This window comes from Arvicola amphibius, chromosome X (assembly GCF_903992535.2).
Source record: "Arvicola amphibius chromosome X, mArvAmp1.2, whole genome shotgun sequence".
NCBI lineage: Eukaryota > Metazoa > Chordata > Mammalia > Rodentia > Cricetidae > Arvicola > Arvicola amphibius.
The window spans coordinates 51,046,483-51,073,146 of NC_052065.1; the positions used below are offsets into that span (position 1 = coordinate 51,046,483).

Here is a 26,664-nt window from a genome sequence, read left to right on the forward strand (position 1 = left end):
TCACACTATGACTCTGTGTTCGCATCCTTTACCTTAATGCTCTAATACCTATTTATATATGAGTTATATTTCTTACTATGTGAAACAAGTCAAATTACTTCACACGTGTTTTAAAGAAGGGCTATGTTACATTATAATTAACAAGTAGAAAAAATAGAATGTTAAAATCATTGGTCTTAGCTAATAGTACCTGAACATTTTTTATTTAAAAAAAAATGCCTTGTCAACACAGCCTTTTTGCTTGTTTTTGTTTTTAAAATGGGGTTTCTCTGCATATCTCAATACATATTTTTTAAAAGATATAGTGAATTTTCAAGTGACAGAAAATTTGTTTATATGATAAATGATATGACACACTAAGAAAAATGAGAAATGTACAGTCTTATAAATTTTAATTTTTAAAAAGAAAAAACATTTATTTGAAATGTGGTAAGAAAACAAAACAAAAGCTCAATTTTAAAGCAAAGAAAGCTTACTCTTCTGGGATTTTTACTGTACATATAAAAAAATGAGATATTCTCTTTGAAATTTCAAATTGCACGTCAATTTTAAAAATGTTTCTTTTAATTTCTTCAGAAAACTAATCAAGAGATTGGCTTAGATTGTCATGTGTGAACAAAAAGTATTGGGCAGTGATCAATCCAGTAAAATCATTACCCATAGTACCATGACTCTACTTACTGGAGACAGGCAACATTGCTATTTTTCCTACTCTAAGCCAAAGTTCTGAGTGACCATTCAATTTAGTTACCTAGGCAATAATAAATAAAAATAAAATTTCCAAATACAGTTTCACTTTTCTTGAAATTAAACTTTAAATCTTTAAAATACTTTTCAGTAATGAGATATGAGAAAAATCAAATTGTTTGTCATATTACCAGACTAAAATTTCATACTTTGGGCAGTTGAGATGGCTTAGGTGGTAAAGGTCTTGCCACCAAGCCTGATGAACTGAGTGATCCCTTTGAACCAATTTGATAGAAAGAGAGAACCAACTCCCTCATGTTCACCATACAGGCACCATCCTGCACCACCATCACCCACCCATCCACATATAAATAAGTAAATGTAAACAAACTTTAAATTACAACCTGTCACATTTTATTAAAAGTATTTTACTACCAATTTCCCCCAAAGGTTTTTCACTTGAATCAAAAACTATAAAACAATTATTATATTTCACCAAATTAAATATGTAAAGTTTTATTACAGATACTTACATCATAGTACTTTTTGATGCAATGTCTAATGTCCATGATCAGTTTGTTGCTCAGCTGTACCATGAAGGTGAGTGGGGAAGCCATACAATCAATATTACTGCAACGATACAAGCTGGGCTCCATATCAATTCCCTACAGAAAACAGGACAAACAAGTACACAAAAGCCTATTATCAGAAAGTATTTATGCTTAAAACTTTCATTTGTTTCCTTGGTGTACAATACTATTAGAGGTGAGTTTTGAACTATACTTTATCTACTACTTATGGCTTAAGATCCCCTTTAGAGGTACATGGCATAAATTCTTGTTATCATAATGGAGTACAACGTCAAAGGGAAAACCATAAACTCACTATTTTACATTCCATGCAAGACAGGCTTTATGGATAAGGCCACTTCCCCTCCGAAAATACCAGAGAAATCATGTTACCAAAAATAAACATTCTTCTAGAGACACTGATCAAAACTTAACTTGCACTCATTCATTCCAAACTTGAAGATAAAGCAAAAGCCCTTACATGATATTAGTTTGCTGTTACTGCACCAAATGAATTTTAGACAGAAAAATGTAAAATTTAAAATTAGCGCACTACAAAAGCAATAAAGCAAACTCATTTATCACCAGATTGGAAAATATGAAATTTCTGTGCTTGAAAAGAAAAGAATTGAAATATATTTTGGGAAAGAAGGTTTCAATAAGAATATAAATTTGAACGAGAAACTATTAACAGTTGGAGAAACATTTTATTGTGTTGTAATTTGTTTTAAACAAAGACAAAACAAAATAAGATATAGGAAAACTGTTGGGGTTTCTGGAGCATTTGTTTTCTTTCTGGGTACTTAAACATCTTGGTTAGTTTCCTGCTCCAATCTGGTGCATAACCCTACCCCGACAAGCTAAGCAATTCCAGGTGGAAGAGATTTCCGAGCTTGACATCGGCTCTTCCACAGTTAGCCCATCTGCAAGTCGTCAAGCCTCCATGCAATTAGCTATCTTATTTACAGCTGTAATGAAGCAAAACTCAAGGATTTAGCAAGTATTGCTGATATGTGTCTGCCTCTTCCTTGCACTTGCTTCCAAAAGCTGCTTTGTTTTGATTCAAAAAAATGCAAAACATCTGCTGTTTGTCCAAATTAACTTAAAATAATTATTTTTAATTTAGATAAAAGATGTATTTTCTTTCAGTTTCAAGGTTTCAGAGTTCTGCTGCCTACTCATTTGCCAATGGCTAGCACACTTATAACACTGCAGTAAAGTGAAATGAATTGGCTGAGATTCAAGTTCTGATCCAAGGTCAATGATACATTTTTTTGGCAGTACTTCTTGACAGGAATGTCTCCTTGTGAATTTTTTTTTTTTAATGTCTGATATGGAAAGACCACAGAAAAGATAATAAGAGTACTTTTGGGGAAAAAACAAGGTGAGAGGAACATGTAAGGACAAACAAACCTTTCCTAAAATGCCTAATTCTTGTTAAGATAAAGGCAATTATTGCCCTATCTAAATAAGTGGGGGTTGGGAACAGGGAATACAGGTTACTAATTAAGGAGTTCCAATAAAAATATTTTGAGATAATTAGAATTTTTAAGAGATTCCATTTTAAAACTAAGGTCAAGCACTCTAGAAAGGCAAAAACAATTAAAGCATACTCAATTAAGCATGTCTCAGCAGAAATGAAGTTATAAAAGCAAAATTCATGTAGCAAAAATTGTTTAAAGACATAAATGCAACATCTAGGTTACCTTTATATACCCTGAAGTGTAGGGGGAGGGCACTCTGTACTAGTTTCCAAACAAAATGAAAGACAGAAACAAAAAGGAATAACTAACCGAGCCTTCAAAGACATTATCATAAATATTTTCAGTTCCACATGTAGGACAAAGGCATTTGAATTTTTCACAGTCCTTGTATTTCTCTTCATCAGTCAGTTGTGCTGGTCCACCAAGTAGAGCATCATTCTCCTCATCTTTGTGATACTGATGAACTCTAAACTGAGTAGAGTCAAGTCCTATCAAGCAAAAAAAAAAAAAAAGAAGAAGTATTCATTCAAAGAATTATACCCCCAATTGAACTCAAGATCACAGGACAAATAGTTTTCATAAAAGATTATGAATCAAAAAATAACTCTAAAAATACAATGTAGAAACAAGTCACTGGACATACAGGTTCCAAAGCATTTCATAGATTTTTTTAAGTTACACTTAAAAACTCAAATAATTATTCACTGTTATTAAAAAAATACTCAAAGTGCAACCATTAAAAAGAAAAACAAAACAAAATTCCCATTAAAGAATATAGGTTCACTCTTTCAAATGCAGACACAACTGTAAACACTGATTTCAATGCAGTGGTAGATTTCATCTTCTCTCAATAGTTAACAGCCTGTATGCTGCAGCCTAACTCAGTGGTTATAATTCAGTAGCAGCATCTGGACAAAGTGCAACCTCTATTTTTGTATGTTTGCAATTCATACACTTAAAACATGTACAAAGGGATGAATCTACATAGTCCATAGATCCACACACCCACAATAGCTTTGAAACTAAATGCAATTTCTATATTTCATTTGAAACAACAAATCTATGCATGGTTTATATGATCTTGTTGCCACAAACTATTTAAAGAAACAAAACATTTTTACTAATTTAATTTTCCCCTGTTCAAACCCTGACAAATTTTACTACTTGGATTTATATTTAAAATTCAAACTCCTATATTCTCTTTGGTCAGTCATCAAATGACACATAGTAATTATAAACTTCTTGAGGAAAATACTTTCAGAGTAGCAGGGTAGCAATCAAATAGATGATTGAGATGTAGAGTCTCAGTTTTCTCACCCACAAAATGGAAGTGTCACCAGCCAAATAGTTCCGAACTCGAAATGAGATAATAAAAGAATAAGCCCAGTTTAACAGTGCTTATTACATGTTAAACACTTAATAAATTGCACTTGAATACAATACAAAGTAGCAAACGGTCACCATTTAATTCAGACTGTACTCACATGAAACACATGCTACACATGAAATTAATAACTATGCTTCATAAAAATTAAAAATGTTTCCAAATATGACAACATATAAAAAATTAAATATTTTTCAGAATAATACATAGAATAAGTGATATGTTATTGTGATATGACACCTGCTCCATGTCAAGACTATCATTTTTAGTTTACAAATTATCTGCCTCCTAGAAAAACAGTAGATAAGTAAAATATGGACAATACATATTTAAAGAGGGCAGAGGAACTGAATGTGAGAAACCACACTGAGAAGTGAGATTGCTTGTTTTCTATAGTAACAGATAAATGTACCTTTTATTAATCTCTAGTTGTAACTACAAGAGGATATTCACAGAATGTGTTGATTAATCTGTAGTTATGAGAAAGCAGCTTTATCTTTTCTGACTGTATAATTATTAATCAATTTCCAATGATAATTTTAACTTTAAAGGAGGAGTGGAAGACAGGTGTTTTCTAAAAGGCAAGATCCTTAAATGCTCCCAAAACAAAGGAACAAAATCATGTTGGATTGTACATGTACATAATTAACTAGGAGCTCTTCCCTAGGCCGCCTCTATCAGTCCTCATTCACTTGGCACACCTAAGTACATGGAGGAGCACACTGGCAGATAACCAGCCAGCTCACCTGCCCAAGGGGTTAACCAAAAATGGATATGGTCTATCTTGCTACTTACAGAGGAACACCCAACACATGTCTGACAGCAAGAAAAAAAAATCAAATCTTATGCAATATCTGCTCTAAATGTTGACTTCCACAAATGACTATTATCTTCCCATAGCAGTAACTAGGCCATCTGGCCTAGTTAATTACTTCAGATTTATCCTCAAGCTGAACTGTTTCATTCGAAGAAGCTTCAATCTTGTATTCGCTTAACTATGATTCTTGTTAAATTTTAAAAACAAAAAAGGAAAATAGAGTGCAGTTAACTTTAAAGTATTAAGCATACAACAGGCTTGTATATGCTACTTCAATACAAAAACATCATTAACCAAGTGGTTTCTTAGAAGGAGAATTATGCATGTAACAGGCAAACTGAAGGGGGCTTATATTATTAAAGTAGACATAATATATACCATGTTCTAAAAAAGAAAAAGGATCACAAATCCTTTTAGAAGACTTAAAAAACCCAAGGTACAGCAAGTCCCAAACTTATTCAACACACAAAGTAATTTAACCAAATTCTTATAGAATATTTCCAAGTTTTAGTCAACTTGAAAGTTTTACTGCTTATATCAGAACTTAAGGCTGGCCTCAAATAGGAAAAAAGTATCTGGTGCTGCCACCTAGAGGTAAAGATTTTGAATTTTAAGACTGCAAAATAAACCTGAAGCATAAAATTCCCTTTGTGACAACCCAAAATTAAAACCTGTCAGAAATGGCGTTAAAGCACAATCTTTACCATCACACTTGCCCTGCCTGCATATATGTTCTGTAATTAATATTAAACTACTCACAGTGTGTAGCCATATGAAAGCTCAGCAAGAGATGTAAAACTGAATTCCAAATTCCTTACCTCTTCTACCGACAGCTTTCTCTGAACAATTGGTTTAGAGAAACAAACTTAAAGCCCTGTTTGAGAAAGGAAACTTCCACTTCTACTAGACTGCTTTTAGTTGACTTGAATCACTGGGTCAGACAGAAAATAAAGAAAGGAGTAACCTGAGTGGGTTTTGGAAAACCAGTTATCTGGCAGAAGAACAGCTGTGATTTCCCCACAATAACCAGAGATGATGTGATGTGTGCTTTAATTCACTCCTGCAACTTGTAGTGATCAAGTCACTTGTGCTGAGATGGGAGGGACAGAAGAGGTAGTAGAATGAAATTAAAATACTGTCATTTATAATTAGAAAATTTCTAGGATCTCACATTATTTTGGCAACAGGATCAAAGCTCTCAGTTTCAAAGGCATATTTATAGAAAGTAGCATCACAGGCACTGGGGTGGGTGAGCTTTAGCAGCAGTTTTTACTTAATACCACCAGTCTAATCATACAACGTAACATTTGACACAGAATTATTTTTTTCTACTACTTTCAATTTTAAGCACTGCAGAATACTCCTATTCTTAAACTGTTCATTTATGTCCCTTCTCAAATATGCAATGTGTTCATAATTGAAGACATGTCTATCTGAGAAGCATCATGACATATTTGTTTGAGTATTTCTCTTTTTTTCCAAAAATACAAGGTATCAATACAACTGAAAAACTGCAGCAAAGCCAGTTTCTTCCATACATTCATGCAAGTGGAAAAAGGAAAATCTATACAGATGAAATTCGACTGAGAAATGGAAGTAACCGTTATCCACAAACAGTTTGTAATAAGAATCAGTTGAGATACTAGGGAAGCCAATTAGTGGAATTATTGCCATTGTTTAATAAAAATTTATCTTAAGAAGTAATTCATTTTTTCTTTGTGCGAATTTAGGCTTACATATCTGGATTTCCTAGAAAACAATATATAAAATGCAAATTTAGCATTAAAGAAAAAATTGTGAAAACTTAAAGGATCAATGCTCTCTCCATAAACATCTGTGTATAAAAAATACCCAATTTTATTTATAATAGTCCCAGATGAAAACTAGGTTAATGGATGTTAACAGTAGAATGACATACCAGCAATACTACTCAGCAATGAAAAAAAAATGGATACAAATACAAGCAACATGATAGAGTGAAAAAATATTACATGAAGTCAAAACAATTGAACATATCAAGTACATACTGCAGAAAGCCATTTATATACAATTATAGACTAGGGAAACACACATATGGTGACAGAAATCAGATGAGTGTGGCTGTTGTGTGAGCGTTGACTAGGAAAGATGAGCAGAAAGAATGAAGTAATCTGCCGTGATGGAAATGTTCTAAAACTGATTTATGGCAATCTTAAGACTTTATATCCTTTCATGATAAAATATATTAAGTCCTGAGACAGGTTGTGGCAGTGCACGCCTTTAGTCCCAGCACTCAGGAGGCAGGGGCAAGTGGATCTCTGTGAGTTCAAAGCCAGCCTGGTCTATAGAGTAAACCCTGTCATGAAAAACCAAAAACGAAAAAAAAAGTAAAATTTATTTATTAAAAAAACATGTGGTCTAGGAGATATTCACAGTATGTTTCCAAGGGGATCATATTTAGAACATGTAAGAAATGCCTGAAAATCAATGAGAAAAATATAATTCAACAGGGGAGATGTTTAGCTGACCAAGAAACTTGGGGAAAGGCTCATCAATCATCAAATGCGAAGTAAAGACAATGGAAGGTATGACACTACATAAAATGAAGAAAAAAGAAAACACCAAATATTGGTAAGTACACAAAACATTGAAATACTGTTTTGGAAAAGATAGCTCCCAAAATCTCGACAGCAACAAATTCCAATGGGCAACATTCATGACTTCAACTCAAAATGTTTTTAATGTCTTGATGCTACACCTGAGTATGAATTTTAAATTAATGAAATGTGCACAGGTTGAATATGCCTTGTCTGAAACACTTGGGCCCAGAAGTGGTTCAGAGTACGGATCTAAAATTTTAACATACTTGCATATACATAACAAAATTTCTTAGGGCTAGAACCAGCCACAGTATAAACACAAGATTCTTTTACTTTTCATATGATCCTTGTATACCCATCTGAACCTAATAATTCTATGTAATACTTTCAATGTGCCTGAGTTTGACTATCACATGAGAGTACATGACCTGTCATATGAAAGTAGTTGTGGTATTTTCCATCCTATAAGTCAGTTTTTTGTAAAATTGAAGGAAAAGAGCAGTTAAGGAACTACTAAATTATTCAAAGTATGTGGTTAGGTATCATCACGCCAGTTAGTGCCAAAAGGCTTCTGATTGTGAAGCATTTCAGATTAAGGATGCTCAATCCATATACTAGTTCAGAAAAACCTTTACAAGTATCTTTATTCTTTAATTTAAACATGAGAATAAATAGAATACTTTGTGCTAAATAGAATTTAAAAAATAAAGTATCACAAATTAAATAACAGACTAATGATTGATTACCACCTCACAAACAAATACATTAATATACGGGGTAAAGGGAAACAGGCAGAATTCAAGGCTTCTATTTTAATAACTTCATTTTAATAAGCTATTAATTGTTTAACTTCTTTCTCTTTCTGATTTTGTACAAACTATTATTTTCAACAATAAAATAAGCTTCAACATTTGACAGATAAGAGGAACCAACAATCTCCTACTTTACCCTTTGCTGTCTTACTTATTCATATATATTTAATACAGTTTAGGTAGGTTAGTATGATGAATTCAGTTCTCGTTTGCTATGTTTTATCTATTTTTCTATTAGTAACTTTTTTGAAGTGCTGACCTCTTAAATGATAGGCAAATATTCTACCATAGAGCTATAACCACAACCATATATTTTGTTTGTTTGTTTTGTTTTCTTAAGAAAGGATCCATGGAGGTTTGAGTAAGAATGGCCCTCACAGGCTCATATGTTGGAATACTTGGCGCCAGTTGGTGAAACTATTTGGGAAGGATTAGGAAGTTTAGCCTTGAGGATTCAAAAGTTTTGTACCATTCTCAATATGTTCTCTGCCTCCTGCTTGTGGATCAAGGTGTGAGCACTCAGCTTCTGCTCCAGATGCCTGCCACCATGCCTCTGCTCTGCCATTATAGATTTGAATCTTTTCAAACTGCAGGCTCAATTACACTCTTTCTTTTATAAGTTGCCTTGGTCATGGTGTCTTATCACAGCAATAGAAAAGTAACTAAAAGAGGGTCTTATTACATATAATACAGGCTGGCTTTAAACTTATGATTCTCCTGCCTTAGCTTCCAGAGTGGTAGGATTACAAAAGTATGGATCACACACAGCAAAAGCAACAGTTTTAAGTCATCTGGGGTATGCTTAATTTTATTATCTTTTTAAAAAGATAGGTCTAATGTAAACAATTTGATAAATCTTCATTTTTCTTCAGAATTTCTAAGTGTCAACCTACTCCAGTGATTTCCTGAACTGTTCTGGTCTGGTTCAAAGTTGTTAGAAGCTTCACTGTTTACATTATATAGCATACAGTATGCAAGTTAGAGAGAGGAAACATCTTATAGCATGGATGTACAGTGCAACTGATACCCTTATAGAGATACCACATCAATTCCCTCCAAGTGCTCAGAGAATAGAGGCAGTAGCTGAGATATAAGGGGTAATTCCTATGGAGATACTGGCACACAACCTATTTTCATGATGCCCTAAATATTTCAACATTCATAAATTCTTTCATGAAGACACCAGGTAGGTGTGCTCTTTGTTTTGCATAATTTTGATAACTTTTTATTCTACATCTTTTGGAAACAGGCTGCAATGTATATTAGATATCCTTGCAATAGTGAAATCATCTAATCACTTGGCCTGAACTCAATTAAAAGAATGCATAGCTCCACCTCACCTTTGTATCCTTCACAAAGGATATGATGCTGGGCATAACAAGCCTAACATTAATTTGTTCAATGAATACAAAAGCAGATTAGACAGAGAACAGGAGTTATTGGATAATGAACTTGGGACAGAACCGCAGCATATAAAAAGAGGATCTTACCAGCTGTCAAGATTTCCCTTAATGCACTACCATGCATTTGACGCTAGCTTTTTAAATTTTATTATTAACTATATGATAGAAAATGTAAAGCTTGAAAATGATGGCCACATATAATACTCTTGTAAGAGCTTAAACACGAAAAAAGACAAATCCTTTGACAAACTAATACTCGAGGCACCTGATAGTTGCACAATTGTTTTACTCTCAAGCAATGTATTTCATTCTATCCCCTCCATGCTATTTTTGCAGATATCTCTATCACCTCAAGAGTGCCAAAAGCATTCCCAAATATTGCTTACCTACTATTTCATTTATTTGTAGAAAATAACTAGGCTTTGTCAATTCACAAAAACTAACTTCTATAATATGAGTGCCACATACCATTTTATTTTATTTTTTGAGACAAGATCTTGCTATGAAACCCAGATTGGCCCAGAAAACCCAGCAATACTTTTGTTCCTTCTTTCCCTGTGCTAGGATTTGCAGGCATGCCCCATCATTTCTAGCTAATAGCATTTTACAAAGGAGAACTTACGCTTTCAAATTTAACTCATGAACACAAGGGGTTACGTTCATTCTGCCTTGTCTGAAATCAGTATTTTCAGAAAATAAATTCTCGATTCACATTCTTCAAATATCAGTAATTTCTCAGGACCCATAAGAAAAATGCCCAGAAAAACAATCCTTAATTTCTAGCATTAAACATAAAAAAATGTACTTTATAGCTGTTGTAAAACTCATTGCTCATTGGAGGAAAAAAATATAATTCTAAGTACTATTATGCACAAAATAAAATTTACGGAAAGATAAAATTCTAGGATGAACTTTCCATTATCCTTCTCACTAGTCTAGTTTGCTAAGAACAGAAGACTATTTGGATGTTGAAGCACACCGTGAGTATTTCATCCACAGAATATAGAGAGCTTTCATTAGAGCTAGAAAGAAAGAAAAACCTACAGTCTGGAGAACAAAAGAAAAGAGTTCCAAGTTTCAGTGACCATGTTTCCCATAGGGTTATTGTATAAGAAGAGTAATACTATATATTTTTTCTATTCACAGATGAAAAAGAGTAAAATTTTATTTTATTTAAGTTCAATAGCAATAATCTTGCACGAGTTTCAGAAAAAAAGATATACATTTTATAGGGGGATAATAAGAACTATTAGTTATTAGAGAGAATAAACCATTCTCTTTCAATAGGCTTATCCACTCACTCACTTAATAGACTATCCTCTTTCTCCTTTTTTCCATTAAAATGGCTTTCTCATATACAACACCTGGACATGCAGCATGCTACCAGACAGAATTCAGGAAGCATCTTGATGGGAGAGAAATAGAAATAGAGAATTTCCAAAGTGAAACCACAGGATAAAACCAACACTTGATGCTTGCCTTTCATTTCAAGGAAAGTAGCATAAAGGCAGTAGAAAAGGAAAAAGGTAGCTGAAAAATATACTTGCTCTCAACAAAAGAGACTTAAAAATAAAAAATTCGTGAACTTAATCATTTTCCTAAATGAAACTATACCATTATTCCTGATTTCTTTGTACTAACTAAAAGGACAAAGTATCAAACTTCACTAAAGTTTCGACGCTGTTATACATTTCATTAATCAAAGATAAAAACTACATTAAAAGCAAGAGGATTATTTTATGTCTGTGATTAGGCAGCTGGAGGGCTTGTATTTCATGTATACATTTGTACATTCAACTTATTTAACACTGTCGGTTCACTAACTGCAGTTTTTTACATAAAGAAAACAGATTTAGAATTTTGAAAATAAATTATAGTAATTTTATGCCTAGAGCTTGCACCTCTTTGAAACCCCCATAACCTCTACCACTCCCCTTACTTTGACACTACTTCCACATCCCCTCCCTATCCCTCACTAAAACCACAAACTACAAGAGAACTGCTAATGGGGAGCTCAAAGCCCCAAGTGAAAAGCCACCTTAATTTTTCATGTGGAATAGAGAAATAAAGGGTGCACAGTTCCTTAAGAGAGCAGAAGCAAATGCCTACTGAGATTTGCCTAGTGCATTTTAATGTTTCCCTCAGCTCCTCGTGGTTGATACTTATTAATGTAGAACCCCACACAAAGAAAAAGACATACTACTTAGTAGGGCTAGTAATGAAGATGAGAGAAGAGGGGACACAGAAGAGAAGGGTGGCTATACAAGTAACAATTTCACATATTATTGGTGTGTGTGTGTGTGTGTGTGTGTGTGTGTGTGTGTGTGTGTGTGTGTGTATATATATATATATAAACATTATCAAGAGGCCAAAAGGAAAAGTAGTTTGGAATGAGGGAATAGCAGCAGTTTCTCCATGGTTCAAAATACAAGTATTCCATTGGCTTTAATAAATTATATGGAATGAAGAAGGAGCTACTTAAGAACTGTTTTGACACTATCTCTGAGAGCTTTCTGATAATGGAGTAGGAATGATGGGGTGCATGATGGGACATGTCGAAGACTGAAAGAGGTCCTGTATAGATTGAGATATGTCAATCACATGAAACCCCCAAAGAGGGGACTCATTAAACTTTGCAAATAATTTACTTGAACCGGATTCATAAAGCTGCCAGTTATGATAATGTATATTTAAGTAAACAAATAATAGCAAGTAATACTATCAAAAAAGTAAAAAAAAAATTTAACCACTATAGATGCTTGAGGTCCATGGTAGAGAGTAGAATTAATATAGACAAGGCCCTGAATTCGAGCCCCAGCATACAGAAAACAAATCTGCTCCTTGTGGTCTTAATTGTGACCTTCAGAATGAAAAACAGTCCAGTTCACTCCCAGCATAACCAGTCTTGACATACCGAGTGGGTCTCAGGCCTATCCACACAGAAAGGCTTCATGACCCTTTACTGTCCTATTTTGATAGAACTCTATGTTCTGCACTTCCTTCTGTTAACTGGCTTTATTTTTTTAGTATTATTTTTAATTAATTCATTTACTTTACATTCTAGCTGCAGTTTCCCCCCTCCTCTCCTCTGAGTCTCTCCCCCAAACTCCATCAGTTACAACTCCTTCCCCCCAATCTACTCCTCCTGTGCTTCTGTTTAGGAAAGGGCAAGCCTCCCACAGATATCAACAAAATATGGCTTATCAAGTTCCCTTGAGACTAGACACTTCACCGTGGGCATGGTGACTCAGTATGAGAGACAGGGTCTAGAAAGTCAGCAAAAGAGTCAGAGACAGTCCCTGCTTCTGTTGTTAGGAGTCCCACAAGAGGACCAACCCATACAACTGTAGCATATGTGCAGAGTGCCTAGGTCAGTCCAATGCAGGCTCCCTGCTTCAGTTCAGTCTCTGTGAGCCCCTGTGAGCCCAAGTTAGTTAATTCTGCAGGTTTTCTTATGGTGTCCTTGACCTCTCCGATTCCTATAATCCTTTATCCCCCTCTTCTGCAGGATTCCCAAAGCTCGGCCTAATGTTTGTGGGTCTGCATCTGCAACTATTTCCATGAGTTGCTGAATGAAGCCTCTTTGGTGACAATTAGACTAGGCAGAAATCTTGTCACAAGGAGTGCAAACTTGTCCAGCCACTTTGGAAATCAATATGGTGGTTTTTTTTGTTTTTTTTTGTTTTTTTTTTTTTTTTCAGAAAACTGGGAATCAATCTACCACAAGACTAAGCTATACCACTCTTGGGCATATGTACAAAGGATGTTCAATCATACCACAAGGACACTTGCTCAACTATGTTTATAGCAGCCTTATTCATAATAGCCAGAACCTGAAAACAACCTAGATACCCCTCAACCAAGGAATGAATAAAGAAAATGTGATACATTTACACAAGGGAGAATTACTCAGCTGTTTAAAAAAAAACAGTGACATTGTGACATTTTCAGGCAAATGGATAGAACTAGAAAAAAATCATCCTGAGTAAGGTAACCCAGACCCAGAAAGGCAAACATGGTATGTACTCACTCATAAGTGGATTATTAGCTGTAAAATAAAGGGTAACCATGCTGTAATCCAAAGACCCAGAGAGGCTAGGTACCAAGGAGGGTTCATGGTGGGCCTCCCAGATCTCCCAGGGAAGGGGAACAGAAGAGATTTAGTGAGTGGACTGTGGGCAGGTGGGAATGGAGCACAAGGAATGGAGGGGGAAGAGTGCTGAGACTACTGGAAAGGGGGGCATTTCAGAGTCAGGTTTAAAAACCCGGAAGAAAACAATCTCTCAGGAATCTATACAGATGATCCCAGCTAAGACCAAGAAATAGGGGATATATAGCCTAAAATGGTATTCATTCATAAGATGGGGCTTTCCCATCTTCCCTCCATTTCAGTTCCCAGTCACTGGAAAACTCAAAACAAAACAAAACAAAAAACACAACAGGACAGTCTGCCTTTGGATCAAGTTGCTTATTATATAATAAACGGAAAAACTAATAAAAAAAAACTGGATTAGCTTTGAGGTTTCAGTGAGAAATGTGGAGGCACAAAGTGAAGTTGAGAGAGGAAGAAGGTGAAGCTCCTCGTGCTTGCATATCCTTATCGTCTCTCTTCTGTAAGGAACATCTTTTACAGGCTCTTAGAGCCATGCTATTTATCACTAAGAAGCAAATTTAACATAGTGGTCAGGAGAAGCTTCAGTGTCACATAGTGCTTAGTTAAAATCCAACTATAGCCCCATACTTAACAAGTTATATGATCAAACTATCAGCTACTTTACATAAGCTTCCTCCTCTGTAAAATGAAGCTTCAATGCACCCATATGAAGCTGTCACAAAGGCTGAATAAGATGTGGCAAGTACTTATCACAGCAAACAGAGTAAGCACTCAATGTATAACAGGAAAAAAAATGAAGCTAAAAAATCATGCATTTATAGTCTCCTCCTCCCAGCTGAGGATTTATAAACATCATCAAATACAACTCAACTTGGAGAATACATTATATGATTATTTTGGTAGCAGAATTTTATCTTCCTAATTATGTTTTGCTTAGGCAAATGTCAAAAATGAGTTTCCACTTCCAGATCAGACACTGATGGGATAGTAAGATGGGGGTGGAGGGGTTGATCTCAGAAACACACTCAACAGGGGCAGGATGGAATATATGTGATTTGATAATGAGCTTTGGAAAATCCAATGACATGCCACAAAGACATACTGAGTACCACCTATGCATAAATCCTATGGACTGAAGAAAGATGGACATATTTACACAGAAGCCTGAAATTAGGGTGGCAGGTGGCTATACCACCATGTGCTGAGCACTCCCTCTGACTCAAGCCCTGTGCTGAGCATCACACATACATCTTATCTCTCAGAGCAATTATAGTCTTCTACTCACAAACTAAATCAATGGACAGAACAAGATTCAGAGGCGCGTTAATATCAAAACCAGCATTTAAACCAGGTCCCAGTGATGTCAACATTCTGTAACACTCAAGCTAGACATTTTAGTTAAAGTCAGAGAAAACTTTTGCAAGAAAATGAGCGACACATTATTTAGAGAATGCACAGGTTGGAGTTAGAAAACTAGTCTAAAACTGTCAAAGCTAAAGTCTATGAGATGTCATCCGCATTAGTAGACTTGACTTATGGAGAATGTGGTACCATATAAGGACTTTATTAAGGAGTACTTTAAAAACATGAAGTCTTGCTTATGACAGAATAAAGAAGGGACCTTAAAAGCAACATAACTATGCTCCGGTCACTTGGAAGTGAAATGAGGGATATTTAAAAAACATTCTAGAGCAAAGACGGCAATAATAATGACATAGTAAAGGGTGAAACTGAAATAAAAATCAAAGAGACATTAAGGTCTCAAGGTTAGCTGTTACCTCCTGGGAAGATGATAAACTAGGAAACAGCTACTTCCTATAGAATAACAGTGATTCTTATTTTAGAAGAATATAAAGTAAAAACTAAATATCACAAAGTCATGTTTTCTCGTTTTATAACAAAATATCTTTAGACAAACAAGATGGCTAAAAAATGCAAAATATCAATAACCTCCTTATTAATGGAAGGTCACTAATTAGTCCTTTAAAAATTTAAGTCCCATGACCATATTGATACCTAAAATTCTTTCTCCCTCTGCACTTACTGAGTGAGTACACATGTAGAGCAGGCACAGATTTCCACAGATTGCAATGTATATGTGGAGTTCACATTCTAATGGGAGACAGGAACTAAACAATTGTAAAAATCAAGAAACAAAGAAGTAATGACAAAATCCTGAATCTACAAGCAGGAATCCTAACAGTTACAAGATACTAGGCATATCATGATTTTCTTATGAGACTTCCCACATGTTTGAGACACTTACCAAGCCACAATGCAATGAGCACAGAATCAATTCCATCTATGGGTTCACAGATCCGAGCCACGACAGGGTGGATCTGCTGGGCCAAGTAGTATTGGGTGTCGATGACTAAATTGTCCTGTTTCTGCAGCTGCTCAGGTGCATAGGCCCTCTGAGTTGCAGTGAGGTTTGACCCATCCTAACAGAAGACATAGTATAAGTAAAGTTGTGAGCAAAGCAATAATCACACATACACTTGCTTAATCAAATAGAGGGACAACAGTTTAAATTTTATGTGCTCAGTTCCAAACACCAATAAATGGTACCCTATTGAAAATCTTACATGTATCTTAGAGTAGAAAGCCCAAGAACTTCTCAGCCTCAATCTTATCCATTGCCTGAGAATGTAAATCTAGTGTCTTGTGTTCTTTGCTGTCAGAATATGGAACCAGTAAGCAAGATGTCATTAGCTAGATTATATAATTCTACCTGTCACGACACAAAAACACATTGCAAGACTCGTGACAATTAGTCTACTGAGAAAGGCTTTTAGAGGCACAATAATAAAAGAATAGCACGTCTTTTATTCTGTTAATACGTAACTTCCAGCCACAATTCCAGCCATAGAAGCATGTTAGCACCCAACTTTGCCCCAAATGAGCAAGTGGGAAAGCTCAAGAAATAAACCCCAGTAGAAACAAGGCATATATGGAAGACATAAGACAGAGCAGTAATCATAATGTACAATGCTGGTAGGATGGCTAATTAACATTGTTATTTGACTAGGCTAAGATATACTTTGAGTTTTAATGAAACAACCCTCTGAGTATGTCTGGAAGAGTGTTTCCAGAAATAATTAACTGAGGTAGAGAAAACCAGCCCTGAAAGTAAGCATTACCATGCATTGTGCTGAGGTTCCAAAATGAATAAAAAGGAAAAAATGAGAAAGCCAGCAGAGCATCTGCCCAGCCTCTCCCGTTTTCTGCTTCTTAGTCCTCCTAAAATATAAATACCTTCACAAGCTGGTCCCACTGCCACGCCTTTCCCACTGAGATAAACATGTATTCTTTCCAACTTTGTCAAAATAAATCCTTTGTCCTTTGTTTCTTTCAGGTATTTCATCATAGGAACGAGAAAAGTAACTGATCTACCTTGAAAGCAGCAGTGCTCAAAAGTCAAATATCTGACCAGAGGAAGGGCTATTTACTCTCCACTGTTAAGCTGACTCCTCCTCAAGCAAATTAAGATGGGTTAGAGACTCTTTTCAAGAGTAATTTCTTTTACATTATAAAATTAAAGTTGTGAGATTCTATGTAATTAACCCACATGCAACTCCGTGGTGATGTCACTGTCATCTGTGAATCAAAAAGTCACCATTCTACTGGACCAACATCCAATGACTCCACTCTTCCTCTTGAGTGAAACAACAGAATTTAATATTCAGACTAGTAAATTATAACTATTCACAGGGCTCAGCTGCTCTGCAGAATTGATTATAATGTGAATCCTATTCTTTCACTCAGGCCATAATCAGTCTCTTCTCAGCTCAGCACCTAGCTCAAAGTTGAGGCAACCTCCCATATCACAGTCTTTCCCAGAGACCCAAATCAGGGCCTTGTCTCTCACGTTATGTTCCGGATAGAATTTATCTGTCTTTCAACTAGGTTCTGCCTGGTCTAAGGCATAATGAAATACCTAAAAAGAAAGCAACCCTCACGTTAAAATTTGTTTGTCCCACATTTCACAACTAAGTAAAGAAAAAATTAGAATTAATCAGGCTTAAGCAATGTCCTTTAATAAACTAGAATTTTAAGGTGACAATAAGGCAACAGTTGCTAGCTAAGAGTTTGAAAACAAACCACCGGTCTGTGTCTTCATATATACTATATGCCTTTTAGTACCAGAAATCTGGTCAGCCTATAGAAGTGTATTTTTGATCAGTTTAATCTTTTTTTTTTTTTTTTTTTTTGTTGCTGTTGAGGCTGATCTTATGTTGCCCTAGGCAGGCTTCTAGCTCAGAGGACCTTGAACTACTACTGACCTTCCTATTCCTCCCTCCCTCCTTCTTCTTTCTGGCCTCTCTCTCCTCTCCCCCTCCCCCTTTCCCCCTTCCCATCCAAGAGCTGAGTTTACAGGCATGCACCACCACACCCAGAAAATTCTCTCATTTTCAAATCATGAATTAAAGTCAAAATTGGAGAAGTGAAAAGTTTTTAAGGCACTGGTGGATTGAATGGAAGAGGTAAAGTGCTTGCTTAGCATTAGCATGCACATGGTCCTAAGTTCTATCCCAAGAACTACAAAACAAATGAAACCAAGTTGCTTGAGTTACTTTCTAGCACGTCACTAGAAGTTCTCATAAAGGAATATTTGTACATTTAAAGAGCAGTTGAAAATTTCTGAGCATACTTTCTACTTAAAGCATTTTAACTCTAAATAGCTTGTAGCTAATAGTAACCCCAACATATTTCCTACTGTATTTTAAAAATCTAAGCTCAAAAACAACACAACAGGTTAGATAATAGGTTTTCCAACATGTGCTGGGAAAACATCTACGCTTACCTAAGACATTACTCAAAGATCTAGTCCTTAAACTGAACAAGATTTCAAGAACATGTGACATACACCTTTTAAGAACAAATAAGGAAGGAAGATTGGTCTTTCTTGAAGTGTCCATGTAGCAATTTATAAATTTTGTGGATAACCAGATGCTCTAAGTTAACCATTGTTTGTGAAAAAATAATGGGGGAAAATTTAAATGGTTGATGGGAAGGGGGATCTCAAAGATATACCCTACAAAAATTATGACTAATGAAAACTAAGTAACTTCAGGATTAAAATTAGTAGACAAGAGGCTGATGAGATGTTTCAGCAGTTAAGAGCACTTGCTACTCTTGCAAAGGATTGAGTGGTTTAGTTCCCAGCAACTACATGACAGCTCCCAATAGTTTGTAACCACAGTTCCAGGGGAACTGATGCCAGTTTCTAGATTCCATAGGTACCAAGTACACAAGCGTTGCAATACATACATGCAGGCATAATACAATTTTAAAAAATAAACTTTATCCGTAGGATACAGTATTCTACATGTAAAATATTAAATAAAACTGAATTTGTTTGAAAGACCAGCTGTTCTTAGAAGACAACATGGCTTAGGGCAGCACACAATCTTCTTAGAAACTTGTCACCATACATTATCAAAAATTCATTCCAAATGTTATGATAAAAAACTAGAAAGAAAAAGAGGCAGGCAGATTTGGCCAATAAACATGCTGAAAGGTGCAAGCATCCCACTGAGGGCAACAATGGCAAATTAAAATCATATGCCCTTTCTCGGAATATGATATGGAAAATAAGCTGATAAATCCAAATATAACTTGTATTTTAAAAAGAAGGAACAGCATTAGTCAGTGGAAGAATATTTAAGTAACATCAAATTGGGTATACTATACTACATTAGCATCAGCATTTTAAAGACATATATTAATCAAAACAAGAATAAGAGCAAATATTTTTACATTAAGGAATACTAGTTTGACCTTTAGATATATCTATCATACTATTTTATAATCAACAAATACCTCCATTTCAGTTTTAAACAAAATACTTTGTTAAAAAAACTGTCTAGATTTTATCATTAGATGTTATTTCACTAAACCTGTAATATTTTTCAAAATTGTAAGCTACCATCTGCTCCTGTCATTAATAATCTAGGATCTTGTCCATGTATGTGAAGACCTAAGTGAAAAAAGGTCTATTTACCAAAATCTTTATTTGCATAATTTGAAAATTGTTTTTTGAGACGAGACTTGTCAGAAGCAATATGCAAAGCACATTAAAGATTTGAGCAAGCCAGACATTTATGGAAATATTTTCCTGAAGGAATTGGTATTCTCTAACAGTTTTTAATCAAGGGGAACCCTAGGAGGGAGATAAAGTCAAGTGCTGATTCCTGTCCATGTACTTACCATTGTTATGTACATCATCTACAGTATGTGGCAGATATTACATTAATAGACTAGCATTTGATTTTCATAAGGCTCTATGCATTTTAAAGCAAACTGGCTGTGTTTTAGCAAAGGGCAATTGTATAGGAATGAATTTTAAACATTAAAGATTTTACTGGAATAATGTAGTATTGCTCTTATTGTTTTAGTTAGGGTTTTATTGCTGTGAAGAGACATCTTGACCACAGAGACTCTTATAAAAAAACATTTAATTGGGGCTGGCTTACAGTTTCAGAGATTTAGTCCATTAACATCATGGCAGGAAACATGGCAGTATGCTGGAGAATTCTACATCTTGATCCACAAGCAACAAAATCATCTTTGTCCCACACTGGGCATAGCTTGAGCATATATGAGACCTCAAAGTTCACCTCCACAGTGACACACTTCCTCCAACAAGGCCACACCTAGTCCAACAAGGTCACACCACCTAATAGAGTCTAATAGGGTAAAATACTAAAACACATGGTTCGGGTGGGGGGGGGCAGTCCTACCTATTCAAACCACCACATTAATGTAAAAAAGAATCTTGTTCAAATGAGTTATGTGTTGGGGTAAGTAGACCAAACAATACTAATTTTAAAGAACTTGAGACAGGCTTACAACTGATATAGAGAGAAAAGATTGGGTTTTCTATCTTCCAACTGAAGTCAAATGCTTGCTTTCAGAGAAAAAAAATCCTGATTTCCTTCTCTGCCCTACTTTCCTCTTTATCTTGTTAGGGACAGACCATTCTCAAACAAACTAGTTATCAGTTTTAAAGTATGTTGAGAATGCATACAGTTTCCTTCGAGGTATTTTACAAAATAGGGAGAAAGAAAATATGGGAAGGAAAGAGGCTGCAGGGAGAGGGAGGTAAAGTCAAGTCTTTGTGCCTTCCAACTTTCTCCATATATCTATGCATTTCATATTTTCTCAAGTAATGTTTTGATAAGCTAGGAGGACAAACCACTTTATTATTCCATTCACTGACCTTTCTTATTAAAATTGTCAGAAAAGGAATGATTAAAAACAACTACAACAAGCTACTACAGTTGCTGGATATATCATCAAAAGTACACATACTACTTTATTTTCTCTTTTTGCAGTGTTGAGGATCAAAGCCAGGGCTTCACACACACTAAGGTGTTCAACCACTAAGCTACAACCCCAGCCTATGACATAATTTCAGGAAGGTAATTTATAGTTGAAAAACAGTAGTAACTGTGGGAGATCCTTTTGTCTATGTGTTGCTTTTATTGGTTAATAAATAAAGAATCTGGCTTGGCCTGATAGGGTAGAACAGTGTTAGGCGGGGAGAACTAAACTGAATGCTGAGAGGAAGAAGGCGGAGTCAGAGAGACTCCATGTAGCTCCAAAGGAGACAGATACCAGAACTTTAGCCTGTGAGCCACAGCCATGTGGTGATACACAGATTAATAGAAATGGGTTAAATTAAAATGTAAGAGTTAGCCAGTAAGAAGGCAGAGTTCATAGGCCAAGCAGTGATTTAATTAATACAGTTTTTGTGTGATTATTTGGGGGCTACGCAGCCAGGGACCAACAAGCGGCCCTCCATACTACAACTGTAATAAGACAGTCTCATAAAAAAATTTCAATGACCTTCAAAAGCTACTTTAAATGTTTTAGTGGAACCTGTAATGAAACATTATAGATCTTCTTTTTAAAGATTTGAAAGCTAGTTAAACTAAACCATCTCTCTATGGGACCAGGTATTCAGAAAACTACTACTAAGATACTATGGCAATCTGGAATTGACTCAAGGCTGTGGGATAATGCTCTTGCACACTGTAAAGATTTGTCACTCATATTGGTTTGCTAAAACACTGAGGGCCAGTAGTCAGGCAGGAAGTATAGGTGGGACAACCAGACTAGGAGAATTTTGGGAAAAGGAAAAGCAGAGAAGACAGTCACCAGCCAGATGCAGAGGAAGCAAGATGAGAATGTCTTACTGAGAAAAGGTAACAAGCCACGTGGTTAAACATATACAAGAATTATGGGATAATTTAAGTTGTAAGACATAGTTAATAATAAGCCTGAGCTAATAAGCCAAACAGTTTATAATCAGTATAAGCCTCTGTGTGTTTGAGACTGAATGGCTGCAGGTTCGGGTAGAACAGAAACTTTTGTCTACAACTCAAGATTCCTGTATAGACCAGTGGTTTATGTTCATGTGTGTGGAGGATAGGTCAACATCAGGTAACTTGCTCTATTACTCTCTACCTTATGTTTTCTGTGTATGGGTGTTTTGCCTATATGCATGTCTGCACTACCTGTACCTGGTGCCCGTGGAGGCCAGAAGAGGGTATAGAATTCCCTGGGAATGGATTTAAAAGCAGTTGTAAGTAAGCTACCATATCGGTGTTGCAAATTGAACCCACATCCTCTGGAGCAGAAGCCGATGCTCTTAACTGCTGATTAAGTTCTCCAGTAGCCTATATTATATTTCTAAAACAAGGTCATCACTCAATGAATGCCAGCAAGCTCTGAGTATCTGCATGCCCCCACCTTCCAGCACTACAGTTATAAACACAAGCCACTATACCTGCCTTTTCATTTGAGTGCTGGGAATCTGATCTCAGGTCCTCACTCTTGTGTTGACCTATCTTCCCATCCCAGGATTCTTAGGGGGCACAAGTATTATAAAAATGGAATAATTTTACCTGACAGATGACATAGGACACCGTATCTCCAGCTTTCACCTTCCGGCCTCCTTGAGAATTTATCCATAGGGCAACATGCACATGAGGTAGACTTTTTTTATCAGGGTAATCCTGGGGATCTTTTGTCAATGCCTAAAAGGCAAAAAAGAGGAACAATAATCTCTCCAAATTTTAAAATAAAACTATACACACACATACATATTTTTGCCAGAATCATATATGTATAACATGAAAATGACAATGTATGCAGAAAATAGTTTCTTTCTCTGTCAGTAAGTGGCATAATCACATACAAGCCTAACAAAAAGAAATGTAAGTTTATAAACTATGCCACATAATATTTGAATATTTAAAATAATCAAGACTCTAGCTCCATTGTTCTCTGAAGCCTTAGAGTTTCTCCTCATGTGTGTAGTTTTCTCATTTGATTAGCTGGGATCAGAATATAACAGCTACTCTGACTTAATGATCTGTTTCTCAAAGGCTTCTCTAATGAAATAGACCTCCAATGCACTACACAGCACTGAATTTACTTTGAATGTCAACTTGAGCTCTACAGAGTACAATGAGTTAGTAACAAAAAGTGGCAAAACAAGATCAGCAAAAGCACCAGCCAGGAGAAAAATTATTTTCTAACAATACTATTTGAATGATACAGAAGGAAAGCTTGGTAAAAACTGTTCATGCCTTATAAGTATGAATCTAACAGTAACACTAAATTGTACTAACACTCAGTATATTACTTTCCATCACCATAGTAAGGGATTTTCATTTGAGAATATTCTTGACTAAGCAGTAAAAACTAGTAAATCTGAGGGTGTGGTCTCCCTCTATCGCCCAGGTTGACATGGAAATCACTGTGTAGAAAAGGCTGGCTATACAATTGAGGCAATCATACTGCCTCAACTTCCAGAGTACTGGTATTACAACTGTGAGCCATCATGTCTAGCAAAGTTAGCAATTTCTAAAGCTTTTAAACTGTGAGAATAAGTCTACTGTTTTATATGATTAAACACAAAGAATATACACAGCATATTTGAAGAATGACGGTTACTATAAAAAAATATTTGTGCAAATATTACAAGCTAAACTAACTGCTGTTTACATAGAATGCAATTCCTACTTGAAAGAATGGTAGGAAAACTATAGTTATTTTGACATATGGATCTAGCAGTTTCTCAAAAACTAAAACATGCTAGTTCAAGAAAAAAAAATCTGACAATAGATATCATCAGTGACAGAATTCAAACTTTCAAGTGCAATCGAACTTTAGAAAATATGTTTCCACTTCTGATAGCCTGACAACTTCCCAATACTTAAATACATTTCTAATGAAGTTGGAGTATTTTAACATGTGCTTTGATAATAAACTTGAATACATCCATTGTAATATCTGCATAATTCAGGGAATAAATCAACAAATAATCTACAATGCCATATATGGATAAACTAGACACTCAAGGTTCAATACAGGAGTGAATAAGATAAAAATATATGATACATATGTATGAAAATAACATATAGCACATTTTTTACAGTGGCTACACACTAACAAAAATATGGAAAAAACTCAAAGTACAATGCAGAGCAGAAAATTTTAAAGTAAAAGATTGCTGGTATAGTCTTAGATTTTACATTACAAACAACTTTAACAATATACAAAGATTAAAGATTACTAGGAAGACAACTAACCTTTCGCATATGAACGAATAGGTAACTATAAATAGACACAGACTTCTATGCTACATTTATCAGAATTTACTATGCTTGTATTAACACTACAAAAATATAAAAAACATAGGGTCACACTATGTAGCCTTGGCTGGCTTCAAACTCAGTAAATCCATCCTTTTCTGGATGGATTTGAACTCAAAAATCTGTCTGCCTTTGTCTCCGAAGTGCTGGGATTAAAAGCATGCACTACTATACCCAAAATATACCCTTCTTTATAAATAAAAACACAAGGGCTAGGGAGATAGTTGTATCATTAAATAGTTTAACCACTGTTAAGAAAAACAAACAACAAAGCAGCCAGCTTAGTTACTAATAAATATTATGTATTAACAATGGAGATGCAGAGACAAGTAGCTCCCTAGGACTCCCAGTTCAGCCAGCCAGCCAAATCCACTCAGTAAGTTATAAGTCAGTGACAGACAAACCTGTCTCAACAAGCAAAGCAGGGGCTAGGAGATATAACACTTGCTGTGTAAACAGGAGGATCTGAATTTGATCCATAGAACTCATGAAAAGTAGTTGGGTATGACTTGCCCTTGCAATCTCAGTACTGGAGAGGTGACGACAAGAGGATCCCTGCAGCTTTCCATAAGGCTAGCCTAGTCTACCTAGCAAATTCCAGGCAGTTAGAGACTATTTCAAAGAAAGAAAATCATGCATGAAAACACACACACACACACAAACGCACTCACGCACGCAAGCATGTACACATGGATGCCCGCACATCGCACTATTTACAGCGAAGAGCTAGTATTAAGGCACATATAGCCAAAGGTATGATATAAATATCTCCTTTTTTAACATTAAAGACATGATGGTCAAAGTATAGAAAACAAAAAATTGACCCAAGTATGAATGTAAGTTCTAGAAAAACATTCTCTCAAAAATCAAATGAAAACACACTGTGAAAGTGGCAGCAAAGTTTTATTTTAAAAAATCATCAACATTTTTGTCCGGCAATCTTGTCTACTTCCAATATCCAGGAGGATAACTATATGTTTTTCTTTGGGTTCACCTTCTTATATAGCTTCTCTAGGATTTTTTATGAATAAGAAGGTGAACCCAAAGAAAAACATATAGTTATCCTCCTGGATATTGGAAGTAGACAAGATTGCCGGACAAAAAATGGGAATATGTGGGTGGGGGGGGATGGAGGGATGGGGGGATGGGGAGAGAAAAGTGTGAAGTGGAGGATGGGAAGAGCTTGGGGGAATAGGATGGTTGGGATATAGGAAGGGTGGATATGGGAACAAGGAATTATACATCTTAGTTAAGGGAGCCATTCTAGGGTTGGCAGAGACTTGACTCTAGAGGGGTTCCCAGGTGTCCAGGAAGACGCCCCCAGCTAGGTCCTTGGGCAGCTGAGGAGAGGGTGCCAGAAATGTCCAGATCCTATTGTCATACTCATGAATATCTTGCATATCACCATAGAACCTTCACCTGGCATTGGATGGAGAAAATGACAGAGCCCCACATAGGAGCACCAGACTGAGCTCTCAAGGTCCTGATGAGGAGCAAAAGGAGGGAGATCATGAGCAAGGAAGCCAGGACCGCGAGGAGTGCTTTTACCCATTGAGACGGTGGGACAGATCTAAGGGGAGACCACCAAGTCCAGTTGGAATGGGACTGATGGAACAGGGGACCAAACCGGACTCTCTGAATGTGGCTGACGGTGGAGGAGGACTGAGAAACCAAGGACAATGGCAATGAACATGAACTCTACAGCATAGACGGGCTCACTGTGAGCCTTGTCAATTTGGTTGCTCACCTTCCTGGACTTAGGGGGAGCTGGGAGGACCTTGGACTAAACATAGTGAAGGGAACCCTGATGGCTCTTTGTCTTTGGAAAGGGGTGGAGTGGGGGTATGGGTGGAAGGGAGGGGAGGGAAGGGGGAGGAGAAGGGGAGGAGATGGAAATCTTGAATAAAAAAATGAGAAAAAAAAATTAAAATAAAAAAAAACAAAAAAAAATCATCAACATTACAAAGAAACTGCGAAGAAAATAGCATCAATATTTTGTTATTATTAATAAGCACCAACTTTTCACAAGTTTTCCTAGAACCATTCATATAGTCATATCATTTATACAAATGTTTTATTTCAAGGAACATACAATAAGAAAGTAATTCATCTAAAAGCAAAATAACAAGTAAACATAGATGGTCAATG

At 35.8% G+C, this 26,664-nt stretch overlaps 1 protein-coding gene across 3 annotated transcripts in view; it reads right to left on the bottom strand.

Annotated features, from left to right (window-relative positions):
• Positions 1-26,664, bottom strand: part of Pola1 (DNA polymerase alpha 1, catalytic subunit) — a 323,376-nt gene that overhangs the window by 159,884 nt on the left and 136,828 nt on the right. For all 3 annotated transcript variants that reach the window (XR_005283881.1, XM_038317189.1, XM_038317190.1), the window contains 4 exons: positions 22,762-22,893; positions 16,116-16,290; positions 3,050-3,228; positions 1,221-1,352 (listed from right to left, as the gene is read on the bottom strand). Coding sequence is in view for 2 of the 3 variants with exons in the window: in XM_038317189.1 (XP_038173117.1) it covers positions 1,221-1,352; positions 3,050-3,228; positions 16,116-16,290; positions 22,762-22,893 (618 nt within the window). In the remaining variant the exon portion in view is untranslated. The remainder of the gene's footprint in view (positions 1-1,220; positions 1,353-3,049; positions 3,229-16,115; positions 16,291-22,761; positions 22,894-26,664) is intronic.